This window comes from Dipodomys spectabilis, unplaced genomic scaffold (genome assembly GCF_019054845.1).
Source record: "Dipodomys spectabilis isolate Male_0828 unplaced genomic scaffold, ASM1905484v1 ptg000230l, whole genome shotgun sequence".
Taxonomy (NCBI): domain Eukaryota; kingdom Metazoa; phylum Chordata; class Mammalia; order Rodentia; family Heteromyidae; genus Dipodomys; species Dipodomys spectabilis.
Window position 1 is genome coordinate 6,318,724 of NW_024870907.1, and position 21,419 is coordinate 6,340,142.

The following is a 21,419-nucleotide window of genomic DNA, read 5'->3' on the forward strand; positions in this document are numbered from 1 at the left end:
ACACTATGGCCCTCCCAGGTCTACCCTGGCTGGGGGTGCAGCTCTCGGGCCCAGCTTCTGAGAAGAAGCGGATAACTGGGGCTCCCCCCACATGGAAGCCGCCACCGGAAGCAAGGATGAGGCCTGCTTTGCTTACACTCAAATAATGGTGCAAAACAGAAGACAAGGCATTTCACCAGCCACCACTGCCCCTAGGACAGCCCAGCACTCAGCGGCCCAGCAGCATCAACTCTACACCGTGTGCCTGCCAGGTTCCGGGGGTGGCTGTGTGGCAGGGGCGCTGGGCTGGTGGGTGAGCCCCCAGAGTGTACAACACAGGGTCCAGGGATGGGGTGCAGGAACCCCTGGAAATCCCCCCCCCTCCAGTGAGGCCGGAGACAAGCGGAGCAGGGCCGCAGGCAGCTGGGGAAGGATGCTGGGCAGAGGAAGGCAGGGATGGAGCTTAGAAAGCCCAGACTGGTGGCCTGGGAGAGGGGAGGGGCCGGGGTCACCAAGGCCGGCAGCTCTGGAGCCGCCCAAGTCAAGACGCCAGACGCTTCCTACTCACTTCCTTTGTTTCTGAGCTGGGTATGCAGGACTCCTCCACACCACAGCCCCACGACCACGGAGTCCATCCCGTCCACCCTGCCCACCTCGGCATGAGGAAGTGGCCCCAGGACACACGGCCTTCCCCCCCCCTCACAGACGCAAGGGTATCCATCCAAGCCCAGCAGGAGCACCGACCTTCGCTGGGGCAGGTGGGCTCCATCTTCAGCTAAAAGCTTCACTAGGACTGAAGCCAAGTGACCGTGCCCAGTCCCTGCGCGTGGGAGCCCCAAGCCCCGGCAGGCCGGGGACAGGGGCACAGCGGCAGCCTTTTGACAGCAAGGGGCACTGAGGCCCTCCTGGCAGCGTGGTGGAAAGCAAGACGAAACAAAGGAGGCACCAGGATAAACCGGATTCCACATTGGCCCCTCTTCCTCCTCACTGGACGGGAAGAAGGGCGACCCACCCACTGCCCATGGTGGGAGGGAAGTGGGGAGAGAACTCGCTCAGAGGCAAACACTGCACTACCAGGCCATAGCATCCTGTCAGGGCCCTCGTTCACCAACGAGCCTCGAGCCTCGGCCCGGGATGGCCGCTGGCTGGGGGAAATGGGAGGGCGTGTCCCTGCAGCCCAACCACACCCAGCTGACAGAGAGTTGGCTGGCCAACTCCTATACCCACACGACTCTGTTCCTCGGCAATGGCTGGCAGGCTGAGCCACGGCCCCAGCGACCTGCAGGCCCCGGGAAAGGCCGTGCTTAGCCCAGCAGGCCTGGGCACCCCTTCTTGTGTGCCAACTCGGGGCCCACACAACTCTCAGGACTGAGTGAGACACACAGCACCACGGCCACGAGCAGAGAATTAGAGATGTCCACGGACCCAGGCATGCACCGGCCTCCCTACAACCTCACCCCTGCAGCACAGAGACCCCCACCCCCTGACCCAGGAGGCACTGGGTTCCAGTGAGTACCCAGCCCACCACCACGCGGCTCCAATCTCCACGCACTGTGACAGGTCTGCAAGCCGGGAGGCCTCATGTGTCAGGCAGGGAACCCTGACATAAAGAAGCGATCAAAGCCAGGCGCGGTGGTGTGCTCCAATATCCATGCAGGAGGCTGAGGCAAGAGGATCAACCAGGAGGTCCAGGCCTGCTGTCAAAACACCAAGCCAGCCATGCGCCGGTGGCTCTCGCCTGCCATCCTAGCTGCTCAGGAGGCTGAGATCTGAGGATCGAGGTTCAGAGCCAGCCTGGGCAGGAGAGTCCGTGAGACTCTTTTTTTTTTTTTTGTCAGTTGTGGGGCCTGAACTCTGGGCCTGGGCGCTGTCCCTCAGCTCTTCAGCTCAAGGCTAGCGCTCTACCACTTGAGCCACAGCGCCACTTCTGGTTTTTTTCTTTTTGCTTATGTGGTGCTGGGGAATCGAACCCAGGGCCTCAGGCATGCAAGGCAAGCGCTCTACCACTGAACCACCTTCCCAGCCCAGTCCGTGAGACTCTTATCTCCAATGAACCACCAGAAAATCAGAAGTACAGCTGTGGCTCCAAATGGTGGAGTGCTGACCTTGAGTAAACCAACTCAGGGACAGTGCTCAGGACCTGAGTTCAAGCCCCATGATTAAAATTAAAAAAAAAAAAAAAAAGTCACCAGACTAACAAATTCATCCAGGTCTGTGTGGGGCCACATTTCCAGATTGCAAGGTAGGCAAGGTGAGACTTCCACTAGCCTGGAACCTTCTTTCCAGGTAGGATGGGAGGTATTCTGCTAATCTAGCACCTTTCCCTATCTAGTCCCTTCCCAGACGCAGGGGCGCAGGGTGAGTCCCTTCTCCAAACATGGGAACCCAGGTTGAGTCCAGTCCCCTCTCTGGATGGAGGTATGCGAGGTCGAGTCCAGTCCCTGCTTTGGACACAGGGTCCAACCTGAGGTACCAAGTCCTGGCCAAGGTCAGTATTCCAGACCCAGACCCAGGCCCACTCACCAACCCAGTGCAGGGGCACCGCAGAGCAGCGACACGGAGATGGCCCAGGCAGAGGCCGCAGCTCAGCACACCTGAAAATGTGTAGAACCACGGGGTGCTGGACCTACCCGTGGCTCAGTAAGCACCTGGAGTTAAGTCTCCCATTTTTTGCCTGCTGGGACCCTCCATTCAGCATTCAGCTCAGTGGGGCCAGCTGGAGGAACCCTCCCCAGGGGGCCGTGGAGACCCCAGCTGGCTCTTAATGTTCCTGGGAAGAGGAGGCTACAGACTGAGGGCAGAGTCCACGCAGCACATGGGGGTCTCACAAGCATCACCTCGGTAGGCGCTGTTTGGCCACGCCCCCTCCTGTGGTTGGAGCCTGGGCGGGCTGCAGTCTGCAGGGTGCAGTGGGGTCCCGGACACCGCACAGCTTCTGTCCAGCCCCGCTCCAGCGGTTCCAGTGGGAGGACCCGGCTGCTCAGGGAGCAGCGGCTCAACCGGAACCCATCCCATGACAAGAACGCACACGCTGACCACAGGGACACTCCAGCCAGCTGGCTGCGCTGGCCTCAGATGAGCCGCCGGTGGCAGAGAGCTCAGAGTGCGAATCCAACCTGACGGAGGCCCTGACTGAGAGAGGCGACAGCACTGCTGGAGCCCACAGCCTGCAGCCCGGAGCCCCAGAGCCCGCAGCTCCAGAGCCCACAGCCTGCAGCCCGGAGCCCCGGAGCCCGCAGCTCCAGAGCCCACAGCCTGCAGCCCGGAGCCCCGGAGCCCGCAGCTCCAGAGCCCACAGCCCCACAGCCCGGAGCCCTGCAGACCCGGAGCCCACAGCCCTGGAGCCCACAGCCCCGGAGCCCGCAGCTCCAGAGCCCGCAGCCTGGAGCCCTGCAGACCTGGAGCCCACAGCCCTGGAGCCCACAGCCCCGGAGCCCGCAGCCTGGAGCCTGCAGCCCACAGCCCCAGAGCCCAGAACCCGCAGCCCTGGAGCCTGCAGCCTGGAACCCACAGCCTGGAACCCACAGCCCCAGAGCCTGCAGCTCCAGAGCCCACAGCCCTGCAGCCCGGAGCCCTGCAGACCCGGAGCCCATAGCCCCACAGCCCGCAGCCCTGAGCCTGCAGCCCCGCAGCCCGGAGCCCTGCAGACCTGGAGCCCACAGCCTGGAGCCCACAGCCCCAGAGCCCACAGCCCTGAGCCTGCAGCCTGGAACCTGCAGCCCCGGAGCCCGCAGCTCCAGAGCCCACAGCCCCGAAGCCCAGAGCTCCGCAGACCCGGAGCCCACAGCCCCGGAGTCTGGAGCCCACAGCTCAGAGCCCGCAGCCCCAGACCCTGCAGCCCCAGACCCTACATCCCACAGCTCGGAGCCCGCAACCTGGAGCCCCGCAGCCCGCAGTCCCAGAGACTGCAGCCCCAGAGCCCGCAGCTCCAGAGCCCGCAGCCCAGAGCCCAGAGCCCGCAGCCCCGGAGCCTGAAGCCCCGCAGCCCGTACTCCAGAAGCCGCAGCCTGGAACCCACAGCCCTGCCTTGTCCTGGCCTCCCAGACACTGCCCTACAGCCAGGGAGAGTCCTGCCAAAGCCCCCCAGCCCACTCCACACCTGCAGGGAAGGCCACGCAGAGGTCACAGCCCACCTGCCCAGCCCCTCCCAATCTCCACCCCTCATGTCTGTGGGACCCGCTGTCCCCAGCCCAGGCCCTCCAGGTGGTACGCGCTCTCTCTCTTCTCTCTCTCTCTCTCTCACACACACACACACACACTCACACAACCTCTGCCCACACACCTCTCTACTCATACACACTTCCACACAGACCTCCACCCACGCACCTCTGTGCACACACACTTCGCTAGGAGATCCTCACTGAGTCATTACCATGCTACACCGGGGCCTGGACGCTGGGCCCTGCCTGGTTCTAGGTCCCCATCGCCTCGGGCCTTCCCCGGGGGGGGGGGTCCCAGGCACCCGCAGGGTGGCTTCTCTGGGTCTGTCCCCCAGTGTGTGCGCACCCTCGAGTGTGTGTGCACACATGCCTGCACACACTTTCCCACTCCCTTACCAGAACCCCCCAACACCCACCCATGCCCCATAGCCCCTTTGACCATAGCCTGTGTGAAGGTCAAATCAGCAGAGGTGTCGCTTCCTACCCATGTGGAGACAAGCCGCCGCAGGCACTTGGCCCTCCAGCACTGGAAACAGGAAACCACGCATTCCTTGCTGGCCGGCCACTCCTGAGACTTGCTCCTTCCTGGTGTCACTAAGCTGAGAAGGGTCAGCACACCACCAGCTTCCAGGGTGGCAGAGGGTCAGCCTGATGAGCAGAGGCGGCGGAGGCCACCCAGGGACGGTGGATGTCCAGGTGGACACACGGGGACATAGAAGCACGGCGGCTGCCTGCTGTGTGAGGGTCCACACACCAGGGCTTCCAGGGCCGGGGGGCTGCGGCCCGAGCCCATCCTGATCTCACGTCCTGCTGTGTGAGGGTCCACACACCAGGGCTTCCAGGGCCGGGCGGGGGGGGAAAGGGGGGCTGCGGCCGGAGCCCATCCTGCTCACCTGGCAAGACACAGCTCTGAGCACGCACCCTGCTTGTGCAGCTAGCCTGTTCCCAGGAGAGCCCCGTCAGTGGAGACCCGCTGGGATCCCTGAGCTCCACTAGCTCTCCGTGGATGGCTCCCAGCAAGGCCGAGTGCTCGTTCCGCAACCATGAGATCCAGCAGCCGGGTATTGTGGGCCTGCCTCCACCCCGTGGTGACATATTTAGGTCAAATGCCGGGCAGCACACAGCCATCTTTCCCGAGGACAAAAGCAATACAAATCCCCCATCACTGGCTTTTCTTTCTCCTCCCTGAGAGTAGAAACAGGAGAGCTGACTTTCTGCCAGAAGAAAGTGCTGAGCTGGGTGTTCAAAAGGCCGCCTGGCCTCACCCTGCCGCTCCCCAGCCGCTGAGTCCCCCAGGCCCCCCAGGCCGTGGTGGGGGGGTCTGTCCAGCCACCTCCTTCAGCAGGGTGAATGGCTGGCCCTAGCTGGGCCCATCCTCCCATCCTTCTTCCGTCCCCTCAAGCAGTGCCCCGAGTGACCCTGAAACAAGACTGCCAGTGCACAGGTGGCTCTGACAATAAAGTTCACCCACAGGACCTTCACACCCCAGCTGAAAGGCACCATGAAGGGGGCTCTGCCCGCTTCACGTGCCACACTGTAGAAGCCACAGAGCCCTCCGCCTCTGAGAAGGGTGTGATCTCAGAACCCAGGATGCAGCTTCTGGAGCCTCGCTTCACACCTGACAGTGGCCAAGCCACAGGTCGGGAGCTGCACTAAGTCACAGGCAGCACATCAGACCATGGCACCAGCCCAGCGAGACCTGCTCCGGCCCGGGCCCGGGGCTGGCCACGAAGGGCCTGGAGCGCTCTGCCCCCCTGGTCAGGCCACTGAAGACAGCCAGGGAGTTTGCTGGGGCCAGGGAAGACGTGGTGCCTGCTGAAGAAGAGTCTGCCCGCCCCCCCCCCAAGTTTTCCAAGTTCCAGGGGTACATGGCAGAAGAAAATTTCATGCCATAATCAAGAAGTTCCCATTGTGGGCTTCTGCTCAACTTAGCATCTGTGCCAACCACCAGCCATCCAATTACCAGGAAAGCAAGCCAGGCCGCTCAGGGTGACACCAGAGGGAAACCAGGGCATCCCGAGAGGCCAAGCCCAACCCTTGCAAGAGCAATCGGGGAGGCAAAACATAACAGGGAGAGGGGAAGGGGTGGAGGCCCGGGGGACTTTGGGCCAGAGGAGCCCTCAGGCCCACAGGGTCTAACAAGCCATGCCCACCCGACTGTGGAAGGCCAGGAGGTCCGCTGGGCCTCCACTCTGGGCCCTACCCTTTCCCTCCGAGCTCTGATCAGCCCCCGTGGGCCGAGACCACCCAGCCCAGCCTTGGCGACACCCAGCCCGCGGGGAAGCTGCTGCGCGGGGAGGAAGGAAAGCAGCTTTGGGGCTATTTTTAAATCTGCAAAAGTAGAACTCCCGAGCAAGAGAGCCCCTCTTGGCACACACTCCAACCAGCCCAGCCTCAGCCAGAAATAAAAATCAAGTGATAATCCTTAAATAAAACTCCTTCCCGTCCGGCCAGGAGCGCAGGCTCGGGAGGGATGCCAAAAGTAGCAGAACACTGTCCTGGCCAGGTGAGGCCTGCACAACTGGAGCCTGGCACCCCTTTCCTGGACCCTCTCCCAAGGCTGGAGGCATGGCTCAGATGGTAGAGCACCTGCCTAGCAAGCATGAGGCCCTGAGTTCAACCTCCTTCAAGCTCCATCTTTTTTTTTTTTAATCACCACCATCACCATGGACTCCAGAAGACAAAGCCCTGACCTTCCCCAAATGGACCAAGGGCCCCTCCCCATCCAGCAGCAATGTGTAGTGCGCATGCATGTGCGCGCGCGCGCGCACACACACACACACACACACACACACACACACACACACACACACACACACACTCTGGGGTGGGGACAGCCCCTCACAGGAAATGCCTTGCTCTGCTCACAACCTCCAGACCGCCTTTTCTCCCTTATTTCCTTCTTGTGATCTATTGCTCCACGCAGAGGCCGCGCTACACAACGATGAGCAGAGGGACCAGGAATCAGGCAGCCGCCCAGTTAGGCATTTCTACTCTCACAGGCCGGGCCAGGCTGCTGCTCAGACACTTAGAGATGTCGCCACATGTTAGGAAACTGGTACTGGGCTAGGGGGCACGAAGGGCACTGAGCTCGCCCCCTCCCCCATGTAAACCAGAGAGAAGTGGGGCTCCCCCCAGCCAGCTGTCACCCTGATGGCTGATCTGCAGTCATTTGGACACGGGTCTGCCTCTGACACTGTGGGCACTGAGCAGGGAGACTGAAGCATTCAAAAGCTGGGGCTTCAGCCCCTCCACCCACCCCCACCCCGTACCCTCTCTCTCCACACCTCCAACAGCCAAGCCTTCCAAGCCCCGCTGCCTTCTCTCCTAGCTAAACACCTACTTCCTGTTCAGCTTGGACCGGGGGACAGGCAAGGGGCCCCCACTTTCACTAGGGGGCAAAAGTGACAAGGGAAAAACGCTAAACAGGCAGGAGAAAAGGAGGGGGTATCTGGAGGATGGAGTGTGGAAGGTACCCAGTGGGGTCTTGAAGCATACGTACCGGGGCATGTCCAGTCAAAGGAAAAGCCACTTTATCCATCTAACCATCTAACACTCATCTGTCCATCCAGCCATCCATCCACTCACTGGTACAGCCAGCCAGCCATCTCTTCAGTCCGCCACCTGCCTGCCTACTCATCTAGCCAGCCAGCCATTTGTCCATCACACATCCATACATCTATATACTCACGATGTATACTGAGCACTGAGCAGATGCCAGGCTCTGGGTCCAAGCTATTGGAACTCACAAATAAGGCAGCAGCTACCTCCACTCCCTTCTGTATGAGTCCAGTGAGTGAAGGGGACAAGTAAGTGTGCCCCACAGTGCTGTCCCCACTGAACACAAGCGGCTGGCCTGGGCAACTCTGCCTAATGCCCCTCAGTCATACTGCACAGACCCCACTCTAGCACGGCTGGGAGCTGCTACTGTGTGGACAAGGTGAGAGTCTATGAGACATGATCACTGGGATGGGAGCGGCTCCTACACCCCCAGGACAGGGAGCCATCAGCACAGCACAGCACAGCGGGCAGGCTTCACAGCACTCCTCCTCCTGCCCCGCCCCGACCCACCCCTAGGCAGGGCAGGGCTGGACGGTGCTGAGAGCCCAGAGGTTCTCATGGTATATGGTTCAAAGGTCTCTTATCCTGGCCAAAAGAAGTCTCAAGGCCAAACATCCCCAACCAAGATTTAGCCATTGGGCAAGAGAAGTGATTTAGAAATCTTTTTTTTTTTGTTCTCTTTTGCTATGCTTGGGATGGAACCAGAGTCTCGTGTGTGCTGGGGAAGTGCTCCACCACCAACCCACACCCCAGCCCAAGAGACAGGGAATTCTGAGCGCTGTGAGCCATCTCTTTTTCATGGCCTTGGGTGCCGATTTCATCCTTTTTCTAGAAAAATTCTGGAAGGACCTGGACAGGTCTCCCCACTTGCGATCCATCTTTATCCGCCCTCTGATCCATCTGTTCACACTCACAGTCCTCACTGCCCCCCTTGGGGACAGAACCAGGCCTACCATGACTGCCTGGCATGGGGGAGGGCAGGCCAAGCTCACGTCTGGGGGGCGGGGACTTTTCTAGCTGCACCGTGAACAATCTGCAAGAGCAGCACTAAGAGCAGCCCCAGGGCACAGAGCTACAGGGCGGCGAAGTCTGGTCAGCCCCGCACGGGCCTGCTCGGGCTGGTCTTGTGTCTGTCTCATCTCTGCTGGATGCACTGACAGCTTCCAATACCCTTTTGCCTTCGGAAGGCTGATGGGGAGGGCCCCTGTCAATCATCCCAGGAACTTCCTGTCGCAGGACCCCTCTTCTGAGTCTGTGCATCCAGGGTGAGGTCCAAGTCCTGATGCCTTTCTGGAGGCAGCTAGCCCGCGCTGACCAGCTTCTTTCAAAGCTCTCTTACCCAGCCACTGTACCCCAGAATATCAGCGCAGGAAGGGGCTTCCAGGAGCATTGGTGTACCCCATCTACGTCCCTTCTGTCTGATGCACATGCTCTCGCATCCACCCGCACTGCCGGCCCCCTGTGCCGGGAATGTGCGTGTGTCCTGCACTGTGTGAATGATGGTGGTCTGGAGCTGGGGCCTGGCACCCTCCGGAGCCTTCTGTCTCACCAGCAGAGGCTTCACATCAGCAAGAGCAGCACCTTCCACCCATAAGGAAGTCCACAGCACGGCACAGCGATCGCGAGGCTCCCAGACCCAGACCGCCTCAGAAGAACTTCTCCTCCAAAATCCAGCTCCCTCCAAGTCAGTTTTGGGTGGATGTGGGGGTGCATGTCTTACAACATTAGAGATCATGGTTCCCAGGGCCCATACACCAAAGGTGAGCAGTACATGGATATTGTGTACAGAAACCACGGAATACAATGCATTTTGCTCAGAAAGAAATAAGCCACTGAAGTACACCCCAGGCTCACTGAAAATGGATGGTGGTTTTGATTTATTCATGCACTTCTTTAACCAATTCAGCCAGCGCCGGGCTACATGTCACCTTCACCCCCTCATCCCGTGTCATTTTCTCGCAGGAACATTTGTACTTTTCAATATTTGATAACTGGAGGAGCCGGCATATACCTGCTCTATTTCCTCTCCTCTATGAAAACAATGGCAGTCTGCAGGCTCCGCAGTGTGTACCTTCCGCCTCAGGCCTTTCTGCAATCAACTGTCACTGGGCTCAGGGTACAAAAATAAGTCCCGCTCACATCCTCAGGGTCCCATCAACAACCAGAGCTGATGGCAGAATAATCGTCCATCAACTGGGAGCAGGTAGGCTAACCTATGCACAGCCCCACCACAGGTGCAGCTACAAAACAGACCAGGACCTGTGTCTTAGTACCACGTTAGACTGGCTACCAGGACACACACAGTGCAAGTGTCAGTGTGCTAGAAGGCAAGAACAGACACATACGTTTGCTTCTATTGAAAAAGAATGTCCAGTGATGGGGTTGGGCACCAGTGACTTGCACCTGTAATCCTAGCTACTTGGGAAGCTGAGGATGGGAGGATCGAAGTTCAAGAACAGCCCAACATAAAGGTTACCCATTGCTTAGTGCCGGGCACACACGTACCATCCTGAGCTACGCGGGAGGCTGAGACTGCGAGGCCTGTGGTCCCTGGCCAGCCCAGACCAAAGAGTCCACGAGACCCCACTTCTGTGGAGGGAAGCGGGGTGTGGTAGTGCTCCCTTGTGGCTCCAGCTCTAACAAAAATCGAACACAGGCAGATCCCAGTCCAAGTGCATACCTACCTTTAAAAGTATCGGCAAAAAAGGCTGGGGGTTTGGCTCAGCAGCAGAGCGCCTGCCTAGCAAGGACAAGGCCCTAGTACTGGACAAAAAAATCAGTGGATGAAATTAGTGTAGAGGAGGAAGGCAGTATGGGAGTGCACAAAGAAAAACACGTGTTCTCTACATATATTCTGATTTCAAAACGAGGTGTCTTTGTTATTTTTGAGACATGGTCTCCCTTTGTTACGAGGCTGGGGTCGAACTGGTGAGCTCAGGCGATCTTCCTGCCTCAGCCTCTCCAGGGCTAGGACTATAGAACTGTCCTACTATAAACAACTTCATATAGCCTGAGAATTAAATTAAAAAGAACTTCTGACCCTGTGCATAACGAGATAACATCATGCACTTTGGATGTGCTAAAGACACCACAACCAACATCACTGAAGCTCAGGACTAAAGTCTCCGCACAGGACAGCAGGGCCCACACAAACTGAGGCCACCAGAGAGCAGACTTCTGCTCTTCCAAAACACCAAGATCAGGAAGCACAGAAAGAGTGAGCGTCTGTTCCAAGGAGATGAGACGGGACACAGCCATGACCCAGACTTGCCTTTGCTGTACAGACTCCCACGGAACAACAATGAACATGGAAGAAAATCTTACACTGGAAATCAGAGCAGAACCAATGTTAATTTACTGACCTTCCTGGTGTGCTGCCCTTGTTGCCAGGAATCACAGCAGAGTGTTTACAACCCAGGGGTGTGGTGTCTGCACCTGAGCATCAGGAAGCCCAGGAAAAATAATATAGATGGATAGATTGTATGGGTGAAGGAATGGATGGATGGGGCTCAGATAAATAATAGTATATGTGTGAGGATGTGTGTGTGTGTGTGTGTGTGTGTGTGTGTGTGTGTGTGTGTGTGTGTGTGTGTGTGTGTGTAGGTAGGTAGATGGACAGATGTGTGGATGAATGGGGGAAAGGATGGCCTGGTAAAGAGAAGACAGACAGATGATACAATATTAACCCTGGAGGATTAACTAGATAAGAAATATATATATGGGAGTTTTGATGCTACCTTTGTAACTTTCCTTTGAGTCTAAAGTTGGGTCACATAAAAAGTTAAAAGAAAACAAAGGCAATCTCTAAGCATCTAAATGAAGGGGGAAGAGCTCCTGAGGGGAATGTGCAAATCCAGCAGCGCACACCTCTCCAGTGGGACACCCCAAGGGTTCTGAAAGGAACTAAACACAAACCCAAGTGCTCTTAGTCATCTGATACTTGGTGGTGGTCTCTCCTTGTGTCTGAGATTTACATGTGTTTTCATGACAACAGAAACCAACAGGCTGGGCTGGTGTCCCCTGGGAACCGGGAGAACGGTCCAGTGAGGTCAGAAGTAATACCAGAGTCCCGGATGGGCGTTCCCGTCAGCTCTGAGGCCTTGCACGGGGGCAGGCCCTGGCAGGCTCGGGATGCGATGCCCAGCCGGTGCAGGCAGTGTCCTGGAGGCTGCGGCTGCTCTCCACCGCTTTCCAGCACAAGGAACCAGGGCTGTCATAAACGTCTCCTTTCAGGACTGGGATGGGATAGGTTTGCAACAAAGCTGAATATTCTGTCACACTGGAAAAGACTCAGAAACCAAGCCCGTGTCTCCCACAGCCCACAGCCAGAACGATGCGAACCCAGCAAATACTAACCACATGACTAAACTCATGACCGGAGGGTGACATTACAACTCCCACAGACGCACATCACCCTCACTGCTCCACTCATTATTACGAGCTGGAAAATACAGGGGGGCAGCAAGGGTGTGTCCCGGACCCCCACAGGCACTGGTAGCTACACAACCGGCAAGGGGAGTTTGTTTTCAGAAATACAGGGGTTTCAGTCAATGGAGCGTGAACGGAGGAAGCAGAAATTGACCACACTCCAAAGGCTGCTGGGAGACAGCTCTCATAATAACCAGCGAGGCTGTGACCTTGCAAACTGCCCACACCCACACCACACCCACGCCACGCCCACAAGCAGATGCCCTCCCAACACTGATTAAATTCTGTGTCTACAGACGGACTAAAGGCATGCTGACTGCACAGGGACTCTGTCAACAGGTGGCCCAGTCACTAGTCACAGAAGTGACGAGGCCAAGACCAAGAGACACACAGAGGCCACTCCCAGCCTCGCCCGGTGTCAATTCACAGACAGTTGCCAAGAAACGAAAAGACTACCAGGAAATTCGAGCTCAAGTCCCGTATCTGACAAAATCAAAGAAAAGCCATTTTTCATTTCACTTGGCATCCTGGACACGTGGCTTCTGTCTTTACAACATCACGAGCTACCTCATAAAATATTTACAGATGAACTGATAGGGTGCTGCTGGGATTTGTCCAGAATACCCTGGGAGGGAGTGGGGAGGAGCCAGCCTGGCCCAGAACCAATAGCTACTGTGGCCATCAGCAAGAGCTGTATTTCTATGAACACTCGAAATTTTCCAGAATTACCAAGTACTCCCTGGACTGCGCATGGCTAATCACCCATGCAGCCCCCAGCTACTTTGGAGACAGAGGCTGGGAAGATCACGGTTTTAGGCCAGCCCAGGCCAAAAGGTCCCCTATCAGTAAGCTGGGTATGGTGGCATATGCCGCGGATCCCAGCTAGCTGGGGACTACAGGTCCGAGGATGGCAGTCCAGGTTCCCCAGGAAAAAGTATAAAATCCTTTCTGAAAAACAAGGCGAGAGGTCTAGAGCACGTGCCTATCAAGCGTAAATCCCTGAAACCAAACCCCAGTAGCACAGAAAGCACACAGTCCCACCTGTAACAGGCCCCACAGGCGTCACAATGAACCCTACACCCCCCCACGTTAGAGGCAGCGCTGAGGACAGACCCGTGAGTCCCATGGCCGGGTGCCCCCTGCACAATGGTCCCCAGGGAGCTGCTGGCCCCAGAGGAGTTCTGGTCCTTCTCCCCGCCCCGCATCACCCTGCCTCAGGGATACAGCAGGCTCCGTCTGCACCTTGGCCCGTTCCTGAGAGAATGGCCCTCGCCCTCCCACAGATCCCCCTGCGGTGGCCCCAACCCCAGGGCTTTGCTCTGGGCAGTTCACAGCAACCAAATCCAGGCCCGTGACAGACGCTGCGTCCTCCTGTACTTTCTTCCTCATCACACACCATCTCTACCACAGCAGCGGAGATGGCGCGGTGTCCCACAGCGTCACACGCACTGGCTTCGGGGCAGTCAGACTGCTTAAACCCTCACTGGCCAGAAGGCTTCACCCACAGTGGGGCGACCTTAGTTAGCTCTATTCTATGCCTCAGTTTCCCCACCTGTAAGTCGAGGAGCCTCTGGGGCTGAGGAGGAGGAGGGATGAAGAGTGAGATGGCCGCAGGCGGAGCCCGTGGGGTCTTCAGGAGCCCTCTCTGCTCACAGCCCCAGAGACCAGAGCACCAGGGAGAGCCAGCAGGTGGGAACACCCAATCTTGGAGGATGGAGACCCCAGTACCTCTGCTCTCCTTGTCGTGGAAATAAACAGAGCACAGAACTCCGGATTCCTTCACAGAGCTCCCCAAATCCTGAATTAACCAGGGAAACTGTGTCGGATTCACCAAGATACTCCGAATTCTCAAGGACATTTCATTCTTTGTCCTGAGACTCTGCCTAACGTCACCTGTCAATCCCAGGCCGGCGCTGAACTTCGTGGTGCCAAGGGCCATGTGGGTACTGCTAACTCCAAAGATCGCCGCAGGCCCACGCCTGCCCTCACGCATGAACCCAGTGGCAGAGCTCGGAGTGCACAGAAGCCAGGGGAGCTGCTGGCATGGAGAGGAGCCGCAGCCTGGCCCAACCCCCACCCCAGGGCGCCTGCCCCCGTAAGCACTTCTGATACTCACGAAGGAAGTGTTTTTCCAGTAAGGCAATTTCCAGGTGACCCTTGATCTCGTTCAGCCGATCAAACTCTGTCCTGTTAAAGTCCTGGACCCCTGTGGCCATGATGAGGGTCCCTGGGCCAGCCTGGAAGACAAACACCATGAGCTCAGAGGGCGCTGAGCAGAAGCGCCCGGGTCCACACCGGAGAGTTCCACACGGCTCAGGTCATGAGACTGCTACAGCTACAGCTCTGAAAGGGACAGCAGCCTCAGTGCCTGGGACACAGGTCAGCACAACGGCCACAGGACCCCCATCCACACCGGCCTGACCCATGGGACCAGGGGAACACAAGCCCCGCAGTGAGGCTGGCACTGGCCGCCCCGGCTCTCAGACCATGTGGACACCCTCGGAGGCCACCGCAAGGTCAACGTGGAGAAAGGACACAAAAGGACAACTCGGGAGTCTGCTCTGAGCCTCTGATGATGCCTTGTGGTTCTTGCTGCAGAGAGAAGCCGCGGCCGGTGTCCCCAGAGCAGCCCAGCCAGAGCGGCGGTCACCTCACAACGGCAGCGGGGCCCGCACAGGAGCCCGCACCACTCTGCGAGGTCAGAAAGGAGAAGAGCAGAGGACCCAGGCCTGCAGGGAGCCGGGCTGAGCCGACTCCAAACCCAGGTCTCCCCGTCCGCCCCTTGGGGCTGTCCTCTAAACCCAGGTCTCCTCGTCCACCCCTTGGGGCTGTCCTGTAAACCCAGGTCTCCTCGTCCCCCCCTTGGGGCTGTCCTGTGCCAGTGGCCACTGTCCAGCGCTGGTGATGGTGGGAAAGGCGTGAGGCAGGCCTGCCTGGCTGTGTGTGCTAGTGTGTAATGCGTGCCTGAGTGTACGCGTGTGGGGGTGTCTGGTGCATATGTGCGTGCATGTGTGCAGGCAGGCAGGTGGGTGCTAACCCCTTCACCCTCCTGCAGCTGACCCCGTGAGAAATGGCTCACAAAGGCCCTGCCAGCGGCAGTGGGCCCGACGTCGCCCAGCTGGGTGCCAGCTCTGCGCTCAGGCTAGGCACAGAAGCACACGTGGACAGGTCAGCCAGGGGCAGCACTGTGGTGCTCCCTTTCCCAGAGGCTGCAGCCTGGGAAGAGGGGGCTGAGGGCAAGGCCTCTGGCCTGCAGCTCTCCTCCCCGGGCACCCAGCCTCTCCTTCAGCTGCTCCGGTTACCAGGGCACCATTGGGGGGGCAGGGGAGGGGACTTGGTGCGGTAGCACATGGAGACTGGGGTGAGGGAGCACCGTTGGGAGGGAGGGAACTTGGTGCGGTAGCACATGGAGACTGGGGTGGGGGGGCACCATTGGGGGAGGGGACTTGGTGTGGGAGCACATGGAGACTGGGGTGGGGGGCACCGTTCGGGGGGATGGGGGAGGAGACTTGGTGCAGCAGCACATGGAGACTGGGGCGGGGCCCATAGGTGCCTCTCAGGCACTCTCTACACACCACCCCCCCCCACTGACAGACAAGGCCCACACAGGGGACTCCTGCTCTGCCCATGGGCTGGCAGCAGTGCGCACCACAGCACCCACCAGGAGCCAGCCAGCACAGAGGAGGGCCCTGGCCTTGCTCTAGGCCACCAGATTGGCAGACTCGCAGAGAGCTTGCTATCAGGAGCCTCTGCTCACAACCACAGGGCAGATGCCAGAGTCTGCACATCTGTCCAGCCAGCCTCAGACAAGCTCACAGAGCCTGGAGAAAACAGTCCTCAGAAACCTAAGCAGGCAGTGGTCTGTGTGCAATGTACACACACACACACACACACACACACACACACACACACACACGGTCGTGGGGAAACCCGGCATCCAGACCCCAACACTGTGGCTGTCAGTCTCAGCCCTCATCTTTCAGACCAACCCCTAACGTGTTAAAGACAGATGGATGAGTGAGTACCTAGCATTAGAATCATCCAGAATGGGCTGGGAAGGTGGCTCGGTGGTAGAGCGCTTGCCTTGCATGCATGAGGTCCTGGGTTCGATTCCTCAGCACCACATAAGCAAAAAGGAAAAAGCCGGCAGTGGTGCTGTGGCTCAAGTGGTAGAGCGCTAGCCTTGAGCTGAAGAGCTGAGGGACAGCACCCAGGCCCAGAGTTCAGGCCCCACGACCGGACCAAAAAAAAAAAAAAAAAAGAATCATCCAGAACGATCCAGGGGGAGGCCGGCAGGGGAGAGGCCAGGAGAGGCCCAAAGGTGGAGCAGGCCACATGTGAGGGACTGGAGGCTCATGCCTCGTTCCGGTATGATGGATGTTTGGAACCAAAGAGGAATGAAAAAAATGAACCTCAAACACAAACTTGGTGTCACCTGCACAGCAGGGGCGGCTCTGTGCCGCGTGACCAACGCCGCAGACCAGCGCCAGGCTCTGAGCTCTCCCCTTGCCCGCCTCCCACCTGCCCTGTGATGGGACCTGCCAAGACACCCTGCAGTGGGCGGCCCAGGAGTGCGCATGTGCAGCGGAGGCCTGGCCAGGAGACTTCCGGGGCAGGAACCGTGTCCCGTCCCCGCACCACGTAGTGCCCTGCAGCAGTGTAGACACCTTGGGGCCGCCACCTCGCTGAGGACACCAGAAGGGGCCACAGCTCCCCTGGCAGCGCCTGGACACCAGGGGCAGTGCGGATGGCTCTGGCAAACCCGTCCAGCGGTCAGGGCACGGCTCTGAGACCCTGGGGGTCAAACCCCCCTGTGGGTATGACCCGAGTCTCCCCAATGCCCCTCCTCAGACTCAGGAGTGAGCCTGGGCTGGGACAGGGGCCGGCACCCAGGCCTGTGGCTGGGGTCGCCGGCCATTTCTTTCTTTCTCCAGCTTTTCCAGAACTATTTCCTGCCCTGAGCCCGCAGCGCTGGCAGAGGGGAGGGCGCAGGAGTCTTCCAGCTGCTCGTGGGATGCCGACACCGCTTCCTTGTGTGTAGCCGCTGCGGAGCTGCCCCAGCCCTCAGGCTCTCCCGTCCACTTCTGGCTTGCCACCTCTCTTTGTCGGCCTGGCACTGGCCACAGGGACAGCCCCCACCTCTTCTGTCATTACGTCCCCTCTGTGCCACCCCTGACACTGCCATCCCTCCGCGTGTCACCCCGGACTGCCATCCTCCTCCACACAGGGCTCCGTGGCTCTCCCCAGACACCCCCCCACCCTGCCCACCCTCCCTGACCTTTGCAATGGGGTGGTCTGTACTCTACCCTCAACCTCTTTGTCGTAAGTCACAAACAGATCTCCTAGGAAGGACACGAGACGTGCCTACCTGCCGGCTGGGGCTGACAGTGAGCCAGGGACAGGGGCTGCGGGGGGCTACTCCCCAGTCAGAATCTCAGAGGCAGAACTCAGAACAGGGGTTGCCCAGGGCTGGGGTGGGAGGCTGGGAGTGGTACTTAGTGAGTAAAGGCTTACAGTTAGAGCAATGAGAAAGTTCTGGCAATGGATGGTGTGACATCATGCCACTCCCAGGGGAGGGTAACATGGCTAGGTGGCCCGAGACGCAGTCCAGGCGATGCTGGAGGCTCACACGGTGCCCTCCCTGAGGTGTCTGTTGAGTGGAGGGAGTCTGAGTCTCATAACTGTATTGTTTTTGTCTTTCCCTTTTTGGTACAGGAGATCGAACCCTTAGGACGTTGCACTTGCTGGGCAAGCGCGTTGCCGCTGAGCTACATCCCACCCAAGCCTGAGTCCTTTAGAGTGAGCAGCTCGGCCCAGCTCAGAGAAGACCTCCAGCCCGCCAGCCATCCCAGGGAACCGCAGGCCGGCTGCGGGAGGGGGCGCCGGAGCCTGGGAACTCAGTAGGGAGACCCAGCGGGGAAGCGAGGGGCTCCACGTGACCCAGCCCCCATGTGAAAACAGATGCTCAAGAGAAAACACGCACACAGCTGCTCAGCATTACATGTCAGAGCCCCAGAGTGGAAACAACTGGACGTGCCTGGTCAGCCACGTGGATAAACAACTGTGGTCCACATAGACCACGGGCATATCCGGCTGTGAAGCAGACCTGCGGAGCCTGCAGCCTGGGAGAACCCGAGGGCCGGTGCGGGAAGCCGGCTGCCAGTGGTGGGTTCTTCATGGTGCCTCCTTCAGGAAATGTCTAGAATAGAATTCCAAAGACAGCAGGCTGGTGGCGGGGTCCTGGTGGGGCAGCGGCCGGTGGGACTGACGGACAGGGCCCACGGGCATCGTAAGGTGACGGTCTCACTGGGGCAAGGTCTGCAGGGCAGGGATGCACTAGAGATGGTTTAATCCCACACACAGCAGCGGAGGGAGCCCTGCCGCCTCCGAGGAAGGGCTGGAGGGCAGACCAGGGCAGCAGACCCTCCGGTGTGCAGGCACCCCTGTAGTCTCAGGCGCATGACCCCAGGGCAAGGTCACGGGCTTGCAAAGGGGCCTGGATGGGGAAGGGCTCTGAACCGCCGTCATCAGTAATCAACCCCAGATGCCTGTGTGCAAACAGGCCGGGCGCAGGCCCAGGACCTCTGTGTATTTCTGTGTTTAGTGTGCAAAAGGCCTAGAAGGCAGACACTACTGCTGTCCCCTTTAAGACAAAGGGTCAGGCAAGTCCAACAGCTGGCCCCAGCCGGCCCCTGTTGGCAGTGACAGGGTACCCCTCATCCCCAGCTGGCACCCCTCATCCCCAGCTGGCACCCCTCATCCTCAGCTGGTACCCCTCATCCCCAGCTGGTACCCCGCAGCCCCAGCTGGCACCCCTCATCCCCAGCTGGTACCCCGCACCCCCAGCTGGCACCCCTCATCCCCAGCTGGCACCCCTCATCCCCAGCTGGTACCCCTCATCCCCAGCTGGTACCCCTCATCCCCAGCTGGCACCCCTCATCCCCAGCTGGCACCCCTCATCCTCAGCTGGTACCCCTCATCCCCAGCTGGTACCCCGCACCCCCAGCTGGCACCCCTCATCCCCAGCTGGCACCGCTCATCCCCAGCTGGCACCCCTCATCCCCAGCTGGTACCCCTCATCCCCAGCTGGCACCCCTCATCCTCAGCTGGTACCCCTCATCCCCAGCTGGTACCCCGCACCCCCAGCTGGCACCCCTCATCCCCAGCTGGCCCCTCTGTCGGCAGTGACTGGGCACCCCTCATCCCCAGCTGGCCCCTCTGTCGGCAGTGACTGGGTACCCCGCACCCCCAGCTGGCCCCTCTGTCGGCAGTGACTGGGCACCCCGCACCCCCAGCTGGCCCCTCTGTCGGCAGTGACTGGGCACCCCGCACCCCCAGCTGGCCCCTCTGTCGGCAGTGACTGGGCACCCCGCACCCCCAGCTGGCCCCTCTGTCGGCAGTGACTGGGCACCCCGCACCCCCAGCTGGCCCCTCTGTCGGCAGTGACTGGGCACCCCGCACCCCCAGCTGGCCCCTCTGTCGGCAGTGACTGGGCACCCCGCACCCCCAGCTGGCCCCTCTGTCGGCAGTGACTGGGCACCCCGCACCCCCAGCTGGCCCCTCTGTCGGCAGTGACTGGGCACCCCGCACCCCCAGCTGGCCCCTCTGTCGGCAGTGACTGGGCACCCCTCATCCCCAGTTGGACCCCGTGGTGCCCTGCGCCCAGGCGTCTCCCACGGTGGCAGTTTTCCCACAGGCTCCGGGCCCTGGGGGCAGGAGTGCAGGTCCCAGTCTGACCTTGCTGCAGTCTCTTTGGCATCTGGCCCTGCCCTCGGCCACAGCCCCACGCAGCAGAGGCGTTCAGACCCCCCTCCCGGGACCCCTCCATCCTCACCCGTGTGTCCCCGCCATGGCTCCTCACTCTCTCTCTCCCTTTGCCTGCCCCTCCCTCACACTGCCCAGATGGCCGCCCCCAGCAAGGGCTACCGGTGGCCCCAAATCCAGATGCTTTGCCCCCAGTCAAGACCCCAGAGTCCTTCATCCTCACCTCCCCTGCCTCTCCACCCCTGGCCTGTCCCCTTCTTCCCTTCTTCCCTGGCTCCAACTCACTCAGCACTCCCTAGGGGCCGTGGAACATTCTGGGGACAGGCCCTCTTCCTGTACTGACCCTGATAGCACAAGATCGGAGGATACGGCGGGGGGAGGGGGGAACCAGAACAGAAGCTCCTAAGCTCCAACCCCTGCACTTACTGCGAGTCCCAGACAATACTCCCTCAGGGAGGGTGTGATTCAGATGTGGCTGGCAGAGTGTGGCACAGGGTGAGGTGTGATTGAGATGTGGCTGGCAGAGCGTGGCATGTGGAAGGTGTGATTGAGATGTGGCTGGCAGAGCGTGGCATGTGGAAGGTGTGATTGAGATGTGGCTGGCAGAGCGTGGCACAGGGCGAGGTGTGACTCAGATGTGGCTGACAGAGCGTGGGACAGGGTGAGGTGTGATTGAGATGTGGCTGGCAGAGCGTGGCACAGGGCGAGGTGTGATTGAGATGTGGCTGGCAGAGCGTGGGACAGGGCGAGGTGTGATTGAGATGTGGCTGGCAGAGCGTGGCACAGGGCGAGGTGTGATTGAGATGTGGCTGGCAGAGCGTGGCACAGGGCGAGGTGTGATTGAGATGTGGCTGGCAGAGCGTGGCATGTGGAAGGTGTGATTGAGATGTGGCTGGCAGAGCGTGGCACAGGGAAGGTGTGATTCAGATGTGGCTGGCAGAGCGTGGCACAGGGCGAGGTGTGATTGAGATGTGGCTGGCAGAGCGTGGCACAGGGCGAGGTGTGATTGAGATGTGGCTGGCAGAGTGTGGCATGTGGAAGGTGTGATTGAGATGTGGCTGGCAGAGCGTGGCACAGGGCGAGGTGTGATTGAGATGTGGCTGGCAGAGCGTGGCATGTGGAAGGTGTGATTGAGATGTGGCTGGCAGAGCGTGGCATGTGGAAGGTGTGATTGAGATGTGGCTGGCAGAGCGTGGCACAGGGCGAGGTGTGATTGAGATGTGGCTGGCAGAGCGTGCCATGTGGAAGGTGTGATTGAGATGTGGCTGGCAGAGCGTGGCATGTGGAAGGTGTGATTGAGATGTGGCTGGCAGAGCGTGGCATGTGGAAGGTGTGACTCAGATGTGGCTGGCAGAGCGTGGCACAGGGCAAGGTGTGATTCAGATGTGGCTGGCAGAGTATGGCACAGGGCGAGGTGTGATTGAGATGTGGCTGGCAGAGTATGGCACAGGGCGAGGTGTGATTGAGATGTGGCTGGCAGAGCGTGGCACAGGGCGAAGTGTGATTGAGATGTGGCTGGCAGAGCGT

The 21,419-nt window shown here is 59.6% G+C and overlaps 1 protein-coding gene across 2 annotated transcripts in view; it reads right to left on the reverse strand.

Moving 5' to 3' along the window:
- Gramd4 (GRAM domain containing 4) overlaps positions 1 to 21,419 on the reverse strand; it is a 68,692-nt gene that overhangs the window by 20,983 nt on the left and 26,290 nt on the right. For both annotated transcript variants that reach the window (XM_042697983.1, XM_042697984.1), the window contains exon 3: positions 14,245 to 14,365. In XM_042697983.1, coding sequence (XP_042553917.1) covers positions 14,245 to 14,365 — 121 coding nt within the window. The remainder of the gene's footprint in view (positions 1 to 14,244; positions 14,366 to 21,419) is intronic.